Source organism: Bos javanicus, chromosome 9, assembly GCF_032452875.1.
Source record: "Bos javanicus breed banteng chromosome 9, ARS-OSU_banteng_1.0, whole genome shotgun sequence".
NCBI classification, from domain to species: Eukaryota; Metazoa; Chordata; class Mammalia; order Artiodactyla; family Bovidae; genus Bos; species Bos javanicus.
This window is the reverse complement of record NC_083876.1, coordinates 83,622,560-83,638,598: the sequence shown is the minus strand read 5'-3', so window position 1 is coordinate 83,638,598 and position 16,039 is coordinate 83,622,560. Positions and strand designations below refer to the sequence as shown.

General features: G+C 38.6%; 1 protein-coding gene across 2 annotated transcripts in view; it reads right to left on the bottom strand.

The window, feature by feature from the left end:
- GRM1 (glutamate metabotropic receptor 1) overlaps positions 1 to 16,039 on the bottom strand; it is a 419,739-nt gene that overhangs the window by 31,355 nt on the left and 372,345 nt on the right. For both annotated transcript variants that reach the window (XM_061428236.1, XM_061428237.1), the window contains exon 8: positions 3,514 to 4,444. In XM_061428236.1, the coding sequence (XP_061284220.1) occupies positions 3,514 to 4,444 (931 nt within the window). The remainder of the gene's footprint in view (positions 1 to 3,513; positions 4,445 to 16,039) is intronic.

Genomic DNA, 16,039 nt, shown 5'->3' with positions numbered 1-16,039 from the left:
CAGGAGTGTGTTGTCACATTTCAGCTCCATGTGCCCTCAAACTATTTGGCACTCATTGAGGTTATTTATTCAAAAAATGACTAGAAATGTGAGTTTGACATTTAGCCATTGATATAATTATTTTTTTTTAAAGAAAGCATGTCATTTACATAATGTTTTAAGCTTTTAGTTGCATAATGCTAATTCATTTTGCTTTAAAAGGAAGTGACAAGTAACTCAGACCTAAATAACTTAATTACTCATATCTATGGATTTCTATGCTTCCTCTCCTGCCAAGAAAGAGAATTTTACCAATATCTTTATATTAAGTTAGGGCCTGAATATGTTCCCATTCAAATACATTAACAGCTTAAGATATTAACCTGGTCAAAGATAATTATGTTATTCAATTGCTCTTCCAGGACAGGATTATGCCTAGTAGGACTTCTAACTATAAGCAACTCAAGTAATCCAAACACCCAATGTATTGATTAAACTCCTCCTAAATTTTATTTCAGAAAACATAAAGGCAAGTGCCCAAACCTTTGATTATATCAGATATATGGCTGTGAACAAAACAACAAATTGAAGTAAACTTTGCAAAAACAGACGCACAACATCAGCCATTCCCTCTATCTCAGAAACAGCCTGGTATGAATATAGTTGGACTTGCCACTCCTCAGAATAATATCGAAAAAGATAGATCAGTTGGAAGCTCTTCATTACAGCATCTGTTCTGTGTTTATAGCCACATATGCAGACTGCTGAACACCCACAGTGCACCATAAACGTAGGGATTACACATCCAAAATGGCAATACACTCATTGGGTGATGTGTTCCCTAGAGTTTTCAGCCCCTTGCTTCAGTTGGCAAAACTCTGCTAGATTTTTGTTGCTGTAGAAAATATTAGATTGTTTGTGGTTTTTGCAACTTTGGAGACAAACCAGGCAATCATAAAGCAGCAATAAAAAGGTAAAAACAGGCCCTGAGATTTTTGTTATATTTTAAAAGTACAGTCTCATAGAGAGTTACAAGAGAAGTAACAGCAGAGTAAGTGAGAAAAATGAGTAAATAAATGGTTGCTTTCCATGGAAATTTAACCTCAAATACCCTCTGTGGGTCAGCTCAGCTGTGTGATGCCCTTTTGAGGAGCTACCAATTGTACAAAGAAAGCTGCATATTAGAATTACTAATCAGAAGTATTATTTCTTATTGTCAGAATCTAATAACATGTGATAAATAAAAGATAGCCAATAGTTGAGCAATGCATTAAGTGCTGAAAGCAGTGCTTCCTAGACAACCAGCCCAATTTAGACCAAGGTGATTTTTCTCTCAAAAGTGTGATTCCAATGAAATTAATTTCTAAATTCTTAATAATGCTGGGAATATTCTCAACTCTTAATGAAAGCAGTTCCAGGTGTGAGAAGGTAATCAGAATAAGCACAATAGCCGGGGACTGTATACATGGTAAGCTAACTTCACTTTATCCCAGCAGTGAAGCAATGTGTACTAAGGATTAGTCACTGCTCTCTTGGACAGATGCCCATATCTGTCTCTCACAGAATCACTGAGAGAGCTGTCAAAATGCATAATCCTGAGTACCAGCAAAAGATATCTTGATTACATAGGTTCCCTCTTTCCATTAAATGGTTAGAAGAACAGTTTTCAGAAATGACTCATGACCAAAAATCATAAGAAAACTTCTGAAGAACCGTAACGAAGGCAGTTAGAAAACATGGAGCTGAGTAATGGTAGATGGTGGAATGAAACACTCAGAAAGCCATTTGGGGTGCAACAGAAGTCTCTCAGTCTTCACAAACATTCGGGTTTAAAGAGTGTTTTCTCCCTTCTTTTCATTTTGTTCCCCCTCATTCCTTCCATCTAAATGATAATTGTCATGATGCCATTGTACATCTGGACTCTGTAGCTATGGTCTGGTTTTCGGTTTTTTTTTCTTTTTTCATTTCACAGCACTGTTGTTTTGCTTTCATGCTCACTGGAACTGAGGGGATGTTGGTTAGAATGAAAAATCAGGGCAATGGAAGAAAACAAATAAGTGGCTTTAATAATCAGAATTTCATGAAGAAGTAGATGTAAACTATTGACTTCATCCTTAACACTGAGAAAAATTAGGGATGCTTTATTTGAAGTAATCATAAAACTTGATGGACTTCAAACATATTTATTTCCTCGAGACTCCCTCATCTGAGCCTCAAACCAATTATATGGTTTCTGTAAAAGAGACCCATGGTGCTGCTTTGCAAGCAAAGGTATAAAACCCAGAAGTTGGGTTTTTTGACATATGTTATGAAGAGAAATTTCATGCCAGTTAAGGCCGAGGCAAAGAATAGCTAACTAAATGGAATTTACTTAAGAGTCACACAAGTTCACAGTGGTTTGGTGTCCTCACTTAACAAAAGGAGGAAAATAACACCCATTCCTCTTACCTGGCTGACTTATTCAAGTGCACAGAATAGTTCTAAAACAATTACATAACTATTACTATTAAAAGCCTTCACTTTCATAGGATTGTTTCAAAAGGTAAAATTAATACTGCTACTGGGGGAAATAGTTTCATTTTTGGAAAATTAAATTACTGTTAGAACTTCAAGCATGCATGTTATTTTAAATGTTGTAAATGTGACATGAAATCTGTTTTCATGGGTCTCAGAATGAGATGACACATGCAAATTTTAGCATATGCTTCCCTGCAAAACAGAGTCAGGAAAAATACAGGAGTGTGTATATTATATAAACTACTCAGAAAAATTACCAAAATAGAAATAAGCTGGACTTTGATGTTCACACTGACTCTCAAGTTTGAGCTCTTTACCTTAATCTGGTTTCTTGTTTCATTTGGTGCTTGATGGCTAGAAATCATTCTGATCATAACCTTATAGTAGAGATAGGTCAATTCACGTGTAGCATTATGAAGTTTATAGTATACATGAAATAAAGAAGAGGTGCCTGGTAAGATAGTTGCATAAGGGAACTTATTTCAGGATATATTTGGTGCTTAACTAAACTCAAATTTTGAAATAGGCCAGTTCCCCCAGGTGCTAAATTTCTTCCTTCTCCATCCCAGGTGAGTATGGCTCAAAAGTGATAAAAAAGTAAATCAGAAACTATCTCAACCATAATCTAAACTAGAAATTAGAACTAGAGATTGCATCTCTGCCCAGACCCCAGAGATGTACTGATACTCCACAGAAGACGGACCCATACGAAAGGAAAACATTAGAGGCAGAACAGAAGCTGTAGATTCCAGGTAAGAGTGAATATGCGCTCAGCTGGTTGTTGCTTCACACTCCTTGCTCTTTCAAAGAAATAAAAACACTGAAGACCTTTAGTACTAACACATTCCTACTGCAACAGAATGTGAGATTTGGATAAAAAAAGAAAAGATTAAGAAAGGACATGGAAAATATTGGGGGAATGGAAGAACATGCTTTAGTCAAATAGAAGAAAATAGAAAGAGAGAGGGAGAGACAGAGAGAGAAATAGAAAAGGCAAACCCAGGCCAGACAACTCACTTGGCATTCCCTGCCCCTGGTTTCTTTCTTCGGAAAATGCTGAGTAAAGTGTTGGAGCGGCAGGGCAGCTTGCCATCGCCAACATGCATGCGGACCACGTCCGAGGTGGTGAAGGCACTGCGGACATTCCTCTCAGGTTTGGCAATAATGATGTACATCTTGGGGGTGAACATGCACCCCAGGGCCACCGTTACACTGAGGCTCACTGCAAAGCAGGTAGTAATGATCTTGTAGTTGCTCCCAAAGTAAATGGGCACGAAAGCCAGCCAGATGATGCAGGTGGTGTACATGGTGAAGGCAATGTATTTGGCCTCGTTGAAGTTGGCGGGCACATTGCGGGTCTTGAAGGCATAGTAGGTACAGCTCATGATGAGGAGCCCATTGTAGCCCAAAGGGGCCACCACCCCCAGGTTGCTGGTATTGCAGATAAGGTAGACTTCTTTGATGCTCGGGTAGGACAGGATGGGCATGGGGGGCTCCATGATGATCAGGGTGATCACCAAGGTTAGCTGCACGCTGATCAGAATTGAGGCAATGATCACCTGGGCCCAGGCGCTCATAAACCTGGGCTTCCGGGTACAGATCTTCTTCTTGCTGCCAGCCAAGATGCGTGCGATGCGGTTGGTTTTGGTCACTAAAGCGGAGTAGCACATGGCAGAAGAGAGGCCGACCAGGAGACGCTGCAGGTAGCAGGAGGTGGTAGTGGGCTTGGCAATCAGGGTGAAAGGACACACGTAACCAAGGAAGATGCCAGCTAGGATGATGTAGCAGAGCTCCCGGCTGGAGGATTTGACCACAGGTGTGTCTCGGTATAGCACGAAGATCAGGGTGACAAACATGGTGACAAGGATGCCCAAGCAGGAAAAGACGATGGCTATGATGGACTCTATGTTGCTCCACTCAAGGTAGCGGACAGGAATGGGTTCACATCCTGCGATGAGAAAGATAGTTTTAAAATGAATCCAAGATTTTTCTCATCAGTAACAACAGTGCTTACTGGTTGCAGGGGCATAGCTATATTCACAGCTTCCATGATGTATGGTGTTTACTTCCTTTTTAAAAATGCCTCCTATCACACAAATAAAGATATACCATTGTTTTCTCTGGACAGTCATGCTCCCAGATCTAATCTCATCTCAAGCCTAATGTGACATATTTTAGCCTATAAAAATAGTCTTTTCTTAAAGTGTTATAAGTGGATGCTGCTTTGCAGATGGAACTCAGTTCTACACTTTCAGAAAATGAAAGAGAAAAATGGAAACTAAACTGCGTTTCCATTGAAAGTTAGATGGTCACAGTGTAACAGAATAAGTTAATAAGAAATAAACTGACACATTTTTTATTTTTATGTAGCCATTGTTCAGCGACAAATCCAGCTCATAGACACAAGTCCAGCTCATTAGAAAAGCATTTTCTTTCTTTCTTTCTTGCCAGCCAGAAAGCTGTTTTAAACATAAATTTCATTTGAATTCCTTAGAAGACTCTGTTTTCTCTTATTTGCCACATAGTATATTACTCACTTTAAGTTACTTACTTTAGGTCTTAGTGTCTCACCCCTTTAGTTATGTATGGTCTGTGTGTGGCATCTGAGGGCCTTGACTTACCAGTCTGTAGTAGACTAAGGAAGGATGAAATCTCCCTCACCCACCTCTTGAAAGGAGAGACAGCCCTGTTTCTAAATGCCTGGCTTATCTTTTCCTTCCAGAATAAAGTCTGTTTTGTATTTCACAGAGACAAAAACATTTGTCAAGTCTTGGCAAAAACCCTTTCACACGGTTTTGTGTTTGGTCTGGGCCGTTATTTCCCAAATTGTGAGAATAAAAACATGTATTTCCATAAATTTAGGAAAAGATGCATTGTTCTAAAGCCATGAGAGCAAGGAACCACCAGAACCCGTTTTAAATCTGTTCAGCCATTCAACGAGCACTGCCGTCAGTGAACGCAGCTTTTGCATGTTAACCAGTCAGTGTCAGTCCTGGCTTCTGATGATCACTCGATCAGGAACAGCCTCATTTTAACACACAACTGCCGACCACTCGCAAGCACACGCTCCTGGCTGACCAGAGTGGCCTCCCTCTTTTGTGTGTCAGGCGTCTGTCTGATCAAAGTCTTAGCTCTTCCTGGAAGAACTCCTTCCAAAATAAGTCACATTTTAACTCTAAATCTTTCTGTTTCCTTGATAACATTTAGAAAGATGATTTGATAGAATAATAATGACCATTTTGGGGCACACAAGCAATAAATTAAAATATTTAAGAACAGCTTGGGGAAGGAAATGGCAATTCACTTCAATATTCCTGCCTTGGAAATCCCATGGACAGAGGAGTCTGGTGGGCTACAGTCCATGGGGCCACAAAAGAGTCAGACACGACTTAGTGACTAAGCAACAACAGTAGATGAATTAGGAGATAAAATACTTAATAGTCAATACGGTAAGCCCCCTACATATGAACACGTTCTGTTCTGAGAGCATGTTTGTAAGTTCAATTTGTTCATAAGTCTAATAAAGTTAGCCTAGGTACCCAACAATCGTAATCGGCTATATACCACTGCTCTTACACTTGCTTCTGGACATCCTGGACTTGAAATAGAGATACTATACTACTGTACTCTATACAACACTGTGTATACTACTGTACTCTACACAACACTGTGTATACTACTGTACTCTACACAACACTGTGCAGTACAGCACGCAAAGCACAGCCACTCGCACACGATGCACTCTGACAGTGCATGCCAGATACCAGGACTAACTTACACGATTGGACGCGTGAATACACGTTCGCATCGTTGAAGGTTCAAAACTTGAAGGTTGGTATGTAGGGGACTTACTGTATTCAGCTCTTCTAATTGGCATTCTGAGGCTACTAAATAAAATTCAAATTCCAATGGAGTCTTTGTCAAGGCCTTTGTGACATTCCAAAAGCTACTCTTTTTGCATTTCTCTCTTTTTAACACAACCTGGTTTTATAAATGAGATATTCTATCTTTAGAGTTTTTATTAGCAAAGAATACTGCATTTAAAATTTTTAGAACATAAGTCAGATCCACTGAAGTCGAATGAAAACCCTGGTCTAGAGCCAAATTGAGAGATATAATTAATGATTTTCCTAAACTTCAGGGGTACAGGCAAAATATTTTGGGCAGAATTCAGAATTTTTATTAGACACTTATTGTCCTGAATTGCAGATATGTACCAATTAACTCAATTAATTGTTAGGCTTATGTGGCAAAATATTTTTAAAGGAGTGGATTAGAAAAGGGAAGATTTAAATAACTCAGTGGTGTAAAATTTTTAAATAGAAAATATATTACATAAGAAAATTTCAGAAGTTTTTCTTTCACTAAAAGATTCAAAACAAAGATGAAAGATAGATTTTAGGAAACCCTCAAACAATTATGGGATAGATTCAAAACTGATGTAACAAGGACTATATCCTCTGTGCAAATGGGCTCAGATCTGAATTAGGAGAATCAAACATAAAATGAAATGTTAAAATTAAAAATTACCAAGTTACACAATATCTAATATTTGATCAGACATTTTCAGATAGACTTTAAAAGTAAATAAGCTAGAAATCAATATAATAATGGATCCTTAGTTAAAACAATTAAAAGGGCCTCTATTCTCTGTGATTTGGGAAGCTGTAGATAAGAAAAGGGCTTCCCAGGTGGCACTAGTCATAAAGAACTGGCTTGCCAGTGCAGGAGATGTAAGAGATGTGAGTTCAATCCCTGGGTTGGGAAGATCCCCTGGAGGAAGGCGTGGCAACCCACTCCAGTATTTTTGCCTGCAGAATACCATGAACAGAGGAGCCTGGCAAGCTACTGTCCATAGGGTTGCAAAGAATCGGGCATGACTGAAGTGACTTAGCATGTAGCATGCAGATAAAAAAGCATACAGATATCACAAATAAAGGTGTCATTTAAAAAATCATCACCCCAACCTACAGCCTGTTATACAGAGTGAAGTAAGTCAAAAAGAGAAAAACAAATATCATATATTAATGCATATATATGCTTCCCTGGTGGCTCAGTGGTAAAGAATCTACTTGCCAAGCAGGAGACCTGGGTTCAGTCCCTGGGTAGAGAAGATTTTCTGGAGAGGGCAATGCCAACCCACTTCAGTATTCTTCTCTGGGAAATTCCATAGACAGAGGAGTCTTGTGGGCTACAAGCCATGGGGTCTCAAAAAAGTTAGACATGACTTAGTGACTAAACAACAACAATGTATATATATAGGGAGTCTAGAAAAATGGTGCTGATGAACATATTTGCAGGGCAGAAATAGAGATGCAGACATAGAGAACAGATTTGTGGACACAGCAGGGGAAGGAGCGAAGGGGACGAATTGAGGGAGTAGCATTGAAACATATACATTACCACGTGTAAAACAGATAGTTAGTGGGAAGCTGCTTATATAACAAAGGGAGCCCAGCCCAGTGCTCTGTGATATCTAGAGGGGTGGGAGGGAGGCTCCAGAGGGAGAAGACACATGTATACATACAGATGATGAAGAAACCAACACAACATTGTAATGCAATTAACCTCCAATTAAAAAAAAAAAGAATCATCACCTCATATTAGTAAAGCTCAGGACAACTGCCTAAAATCTGTCCAGTGACTTAACTCTGGAAAAGACACTGGCACCCACGAAGTCCCTGTGTGTCCTCTGAACTCGTAGAGGAAATAATATTTCTTTGTTATTGATATAGATGCCTTTAATGTCTACCAATAATTTCACTATTAATAGAACATAAAATACCTTGGTTTAATAAAATAGTGAAAATATTATGCACCAACATATAACTGGGACTTTAAGACTATTTTCATAAGAATACATTATTCTTGGTGACACAAAAACCCACAATTCTAACATGTAGGGTTTACTGTCAGACAAGATGTGCTACAGTTGTAGCACATGGTCAAGTTATAGTTGATTTAATCATGAAAATACCTGTTCAATTCAGTTCAGTTGCTCAGTCGTGTCCGACTCTTTATGACCCCATGAATCACAGCACGCCAGGCCTCCCTGTCCATCACCAACTCCCGGAGTTCACCCAAACTCATGTGCATTGAGTTGGTGATGCCATCCAGCCATCTCATCCTCTGCTATCTTCTTCTCCTCCTGCCCCCAATCCCGCCCAGCATCAGGGTCTTTTCCAATGAGTCAAATCTTCACATGAGGTGGCCAAAGTATTGGAGTTTCAGCCTCAGTATCAGTCCTTCGAATGAACACCCACCACTGGTCTCCTTTAGGATGGACTGGTTGGATCTCCTAACAGTCCAGGGGACTTGCAAGAGTCTTCTCTAATACAACAGTTCAAAAGCATCAATTCTTTGGCACTCAGCTTTCTTCACAGTCTAACTCTCACATCCATACATGACCACTGGAAAAACCATAGCCTTGACTAGAAGGACCTTGGTTGGCAAAGTAATATCTCTGCTTTTTAATATGCCATTTAGGTTGGTCATAACTTTCCTTCCAAGGAGTAAACATCTTTTCATTTTATGGCTGCAATCACCATGTGCAGTGATTTTGGAGCCCCAAAAATAAAGTCTGACACTGTTTCCCCATCTATTTCCCATGAAGTGATGGGACCAGATGCCATGATCTTTGGTTTCTAAATGTTGAGCTTTAAGCCAACTTTTTCACTCTCCTCTTTCCCTTTCACTCTCCTTTTCCCTTTCACTCAAGAGGCTTTTGAGTTCCTCTTCACTTTCTGCCATAAGGGTGGTGTCATCTGCATATCTGAGGTTATTGATATTTCTCCCAGAAATCTTGATTCCAGCTTGTGCTTCTTCCAGCCCAGCATTTCTCATGATGTACTCTGCATATAAGACAAATAAGCAGGGTGACAATATACAGCCTTGATGTACTCCTTTTCCTTTTTGGGACCAGTCTGTTGTTCCATGTCTAGTTCTAACTATTGCTTCCTGACCTGTATATAGGTTTCTCAAGAGGAAGGTTAGGTGGTCTGGTATTCCCATCTCTTTCAGAATTTTCCACAGTTTATTGTGATCCACACAGTCAAAGGCTTTGGCATAGTCAATAAATCAGAAATAGATGGTTTTCTGGAACTCTCTTGCTTTTTCCATGATCCAGCAGATGTTGGCAATTTGATCTCTGGTTCCTCTGCGTTTCCTAAAATCAGCTTGAACAAATACCTGTACTATGTATAATTAAATACATTATCCAAGTAATGCCTTGTGTCCTAGAATTCCTATGGAGAAAATACTCCACAAAAATAGGAAGATGAATTGAAACAGAGCACATAAGCATGCAGATTATCATAGGTAGCTAGATCACCACAAATCTTTAATTTTTCTATAAATATGAAAATGCTACACCATGATCTAGATGTATTAACAGTATGAAAGAAAGAAAAGTGAAAGTTAAAAAGTGAAATGTTAGTCTCTCAGTCAAGTCTGACTCCTTGCAGACCCTATGGACTGTAACAACCAGGCTCCTCTGTCTACGGAATTCTCCAGGCAAGAATACTAGAGTGGGTTGCCATTCCCTTCTCCAAGGGTTCGTCCCAACCCAGGGATCAAACCCAGACTTCCTACACTGCAGGCAGATTCTTTACCTTCTGAGCCACTGACTAAATGAAATTAACAGTATGGCAATATCAAATAATTATTGTTCATTGTGGTAGGTAGCTTCTAAGATGATTCAGATTGATCCCTGCATCCTGGGATTCATGTCTATGTATAATGCCCTCTCCTTGAGTGTGAACTAGGCCTATGACTTGCTTCTCTTCCATAGAATATAGCAAAGTTGATAGGATATCTCTCCCATGATTAAGCTATATAAGATAACAATCTTCATCTTGTAGCAGACTCTCTTGCTGGCTCTGATGAAACAACTCCTATTTTGCTTATGTCCACATGGCAAGGAACTGAGAGCAGTCCTCATCCCCAATCCCTGGCAAAACAAACAAACAAAACTGAAGCCCTAAATTCAAGTCTTTGATGATTGTATTCTGCCAATAACTAGCTTAAGGGAATTTGGAAGTGCACCCTTCCACAATCAAGCCTCCAGACTAGACCCCATCCATAGCTGATACTTCAGTTTTTAGATTTATGAGAGATGAAGCAGAGAACTCAGCTAAACTTTGCCCATATTTCTGACCCACAGAAACTGTGAGATAATAAATGGGTATCATTGTAAGCCATGAAATTAAAAGATGCTTACTCCTTGGAAGGAAAGTTATGACCAACCCAGATAGCATATTCAAAAGCAGAGACATTACTTTGCCAACAAAGATCCAGCAGTCAAGGCTATGGTTTTTCCTGTGGTCATGTATGGATGTGAGAGTTGGACTGTGAAGAAGGCTGAGCGCTGAAGAATTGATGCTTTTGAACTGTGGTGTTGGAGAAGACTCTTGCAAGTCCCTTGGACTGCAAGGAGATCCAACCAGTCCATTCTGAAGGAGGTCAGTCCTGGGTGTTCATTGGAAGGAATGATGCTAAAGCTGAAATGCCAATACTTTGGCCACCTCATGCGAAGAGTTGACTCATTGGAAAAGACTCTGACGCTGGGAGGGATTGGGGGCAGGAGGAGAAGGGGACGACAGAGGATGAGATGGCTGGATGGCATCACTGACTCGATGGACGTGAGTCTGAGTGAACTCTGGGAGTTGGTGATGGACAGAGAGGCCTGGCGTGCTGCGATTCATGGGGTCGCAAAGAGTCAGACATGACTGAGCGACTGAACTGAACTGAACTGATCATTGTAAGCTACTAAGTTTGGAGGTAATTTCATTGGAAAAGACCCTGATGCTGGGAGGGATTGGGGGCAGGAGGAGAAGGGGACGACAGAGGATGAGATGGCTGGATGGCATCATTGACTTGATGCACATGAGTTTGGGTGAACTCAGGGAATTGGTGATGGACAGGGAGGCCTGGCGTGCTATGATTCATGGGGTCGCAAAGAGTCAGACATGACTGAGCAACTGAACTGAACTGAACTGAATTTGTTACCCAGCAATAGATCATGAATTTACCTTTTAAAGCCAACCTCTTAATTTCATAGCCAATGGTTAGTCTCTGCCTAAGGATAGTTTCAGGCATAAACTAAGTTAGTCAAAATATCTTAGGTTTTGTACAAGGTCTTTAAGTCCTTGTACCATGTGTAATAAATCCCTATTATTAACTGAAATTGTCCAACAGTTTCTGCTAATTAGCTAGTTATGAACTGTTGCTAATTCTTCCCATATTACTATTCACTGATGTAATAAGTGAGCATAATTAAGCTCTATAACCAAAGGAGGAGAATCTCAAGATTGTGTTTATGTTATTCAAGGAGTGTCCTTGTCGAATAGAATTTTGAATACCCAGTACTAAATATTAACATTGTTTCACCATAAGTCTAAAACTAAAAAGAAAACCACTAAGTTTAATACATAAGTAGTCCAGCCAGTATTATAAAATGAAATACTCTACCACAAGATAAATATTTTTAATAATTGAATTTTGGCTTCTCTGTATCCTATCAAATTTTAAAAGAAAAGAGGCATATATTAAGCTAATAACTGGTGTGATTTCAGAATAATCCATTTATTTAATACTATAAAGACACGTTTTAAAAAGTCTTTAAATAATATAAAAACACATTTTCAAAAGTTTTCAGTTTTTTTTGAATAAATAGTAATATCTTGATGTGTTGATGTTATATAAAATAATTGCTGCCATAGAAGTTCAGACCTGTAGCATTAAAAAAGGTACTATAAAGGCTAATACTAGTACTGTAAAATATAATATAAATATTTTAGAGATGATTATACTATACAGACTATTCTAAGAGTCCTTACACAAGTCTCATATAAAGCAATAATGAATAGTATATTAATGACAACAAAACAGGACAAACAAGTGCATTACCTCACACATGTGGACAGGATGGATATTTTGTGTACTAGAGAAGTTCAAGAATTCAGTTATAGGAACACAAAATCTAGCCAGCAAAGAAATTCTCAAAAGAAATGCCAGATCTACAAGGATATTATCTGGCAAAGCCAGAATGGCTGTCTGGCAGCACCACATGAAGTATCCAATAGACACTAGATAAAATTCTGATGGAAAAAAAAAATTAAAGAATTCATTTCAGCAGAAACAAATTGGCCACAAAATTAAACACTAATGGGAAAACATTTCCAGGATAGCAGATGCAGCCAGTTCATGCTTCATTTGTAATTAAATTAATCTGGGAAAATTGTAAAGGTGGGGACACTGACTGACACAATTGTAAAAGAATCCTGTGAGTAACTCCAAATGCATTGCCTGCAGTTATCTTCTTCTGTGGTTTATAAATATGTATTCGTTTAAACAGTGTGAATATTTTCTGAAGCATTCCCATGTTGACAAACCACAACACTTATAATGACTAAAATATGATCAGACTTGTAGTCTTAGCAAGCATGTTCCAATTTACCAATCTAGGGATATGAAAATGTTTCATTGGAACACTTATTCATGAATTTAAGTTATATGAAACTGTCCTCATTCTCAAACTTTTGGACAAATAAAAGGGAACCCTAATACTGCTGAAAGTTGCATTCTTAAGTGATTTTAACCTGAGGATTTTCAGAGCACTTCCAGAAGCCAAAGGCTCATGGAAGCTAATGAGCTAATGTAACAACTTTGAAGCAACATGATCATTACACATGGTCTTCTGTGCAGGATTATCTTCATATTCCTACATGTAGCATACTCTTTTTTTCTCTTGCTTATTCATACTTTTCTTCTTGACTGATTAAAATCTATACAATTTTTGTCCTTAATGTTCTCCTTACTGGTAATAAGTACTTGTCTAAATCTAGGTTTTACTAGAGACGATCATACTCTAACTCAATAATCCAAGTACTATTGTTAACTACAGTATTAGGATAATCTTTGTATATGTAAATATTTCACAAGTTCAAATACTTGGAAAGATTCAGAAGACTCACAGAACATGCTCATGTAATGTCTTCAAAGGCAAAAGGAAAAGTATGGTGAGAAAAGGACAGTGCAGGTTAGCAGCCAGGGACTGAGGTATCCAGGTACCCCTGGAGGTTGGGTAACTCTCCTCCTTAAACCTCAAAACAGGACAAATAAGTACATTACCTCACATATGTGGACGTGATGGCTATTTTGTGTAATTCTCTCAAGATATCAAAACTAGTACTTCTCAAATTTAAGATGGGCTCATTTCAACAAGGGCATGATTTATCAGTGGATTGAGCTACCAAAATCTGCACAATGAACATTGATTTTGAGACAGCACAAGATAGAAACTCTCACTGAAGTCTTTCATAGCCCTCAAGTTGTACAGCCAAGTCGACCTGTCTAATAAAATATGCATCAGTAAATGAAGTAACTTTGGTTGTCGCTAGTGGAGTTTCAAACTTTAAACCGCATATCATAAATCCTAGCCCCTTTAATGTAACCAGTTTAAAGTTTAAAACTCCACTGGCCTGGAGAAGGAGATGGCAACCCACTCCAGTATTCTTGCCTGGAGAATTCCATGAACAGAGAAGCCTGGCAAGCTACAGTCCATGGGGTTGCAAAGAGTTGGATACAACTGAGAAACTAACACATACACATTAATGTAACCAGAAACTAAAGACTGACACTCAGCCATCTCCATAGGTGATCAGTCTTCCAAGTCTAGCTGTAAGTGAAGCCAACCTTACCCAGTGTACTATACACAAATGAAGAAAACCGTCCTTCTGGTAGAAGTCTAAGTATTCTTGTGTTGCAACAGTAGCAGTTTGTCATAATACCCCAAAGCAGTATACCTACCGCACCATTCAGTCAGTTCAGTTTAGTCACTCAGTCATGTCTGACTCTTTACGACCCCATGAACCACAGCACGCCAGACCTCCCTGTCCATCACCAACTCCCAGAGTCCACCCAAACCCATATCCGTTGAGTTGGTGATGCTATACAAATTTCTCATCCTCTGTTGTCCCTTTCTCCTCCTGCCCTCAATCTTTCCCAGCACCAGGGTCTTTTCAAATGAGTCAGCTCTTTGCATCAGGTGGCCAAAGTATTGGAGTTTCAGCTTCAACATTAGTCCTTCCAATGAACACCCAGAACTGATCTCCTTTAGGGTGGACTGGTTGGATCTCCCTGCAGTCCAAGGGACTCTCAAGAGTCTTCTCCAACACTACAGTTCAAAAGCATCAATTCTTAGGTGCTCAGCACGATTAAGATTGCTTTATCTCTTTTAAAGATCCTAGATTCTTTTTTCCTATGTGAAAAGCAAGATTTTCAATGCCAATACAGGACCACCCAAAACAGAATCACATAGGGATTGGGATTGACAAGTTACATTTTGTATAAGCTTCTTAAAAGTTGTTTTTTCTTCTTTCCTTTCCTTTCTTTTTTTTTTTTTTTCTATTTTTTAAGACATCCTAAATTTGAGAAGGGCTAGCTTCGATACTTTGTGGGAATTAGACAAAATATGCATTGTCCATATACGTCATGTGATGTAACGTACTTTCTTTATCCTGTTTTTTTTAAAGAGAAGGGTTTCCCAACCTCCATTGTTTAGTAATTCCAAGACTAGAAGGGGTGGTGGTTAAATTCAATCAGTGGTTTAGAGTGAGTGCCCTGAGCCTACCTGACACCCACAAGGAGAAGACTTTAACAGTGAGTTGTGCATACTATAATTAAACACTGAGAACTTAAGGACCTGGCAGTGTTCATGGTCAGAGTTACCCCAGACAAGTCAGTTTCCTTCCAGCAGACTACAAGTTACTGAGCAAAATCCAAGAGAAGTGGTAATAACTGTAATCTGAGGACAAGGGTTAACTTCTAATTTTCGAACTAAATATTGGCTCACTTATAACATCCAAATGCATTAAAGGAGGTTAAAATTTAATATCTGAATTCTTTCCAATTAATATGAAACAAGAAACAAAGATAGGCCACAGTTATTTCACCTAAAGTGTGTTGGGACATTTAATAACATTCACAATACTGCTTCACAATTGCATAAGGCTTCATTGAAATGCTTTCTCTAATATTATTATGTTAATACAAATTACCTAAAAGGGGAAATTCTATTTATTATTCAATCTTTAAGCTCAAATGTCCCTTCCTCTTTCTCTTGCCAGGGAAAATATGATTGCTTTTTTCTCTCTACTCATATGAAATTTTGTACATAGTCTTGTTCCAGGACTTATAATTGTCTGCTTACATGTCTAGTTTTATATGAAGTTTGTCTTCTAGGATATAAACCTTGTCTTACTCACCCATATGTCCCAATATCTCAAAAAAATACCTGGCACAAAGAAGGTGGTTGTGTATAATACAAAAGTAAATAAATAAGTAGATAACCTGAGAGGTGGCTGCAACTGTTAAGTACGGAAAAATAGTTAAAAGTTAATTTTTTATAACAGTACTTCATATTTTTATTGTAAGATTTAGGGTAGTCTGACTTTATGAGGAATTATTTTACACTATTTGACTTTTTACAAGGAATAGAGCATCGGGTTTCTTATAATCGGTCCATAAATTGTTAAACTATTAT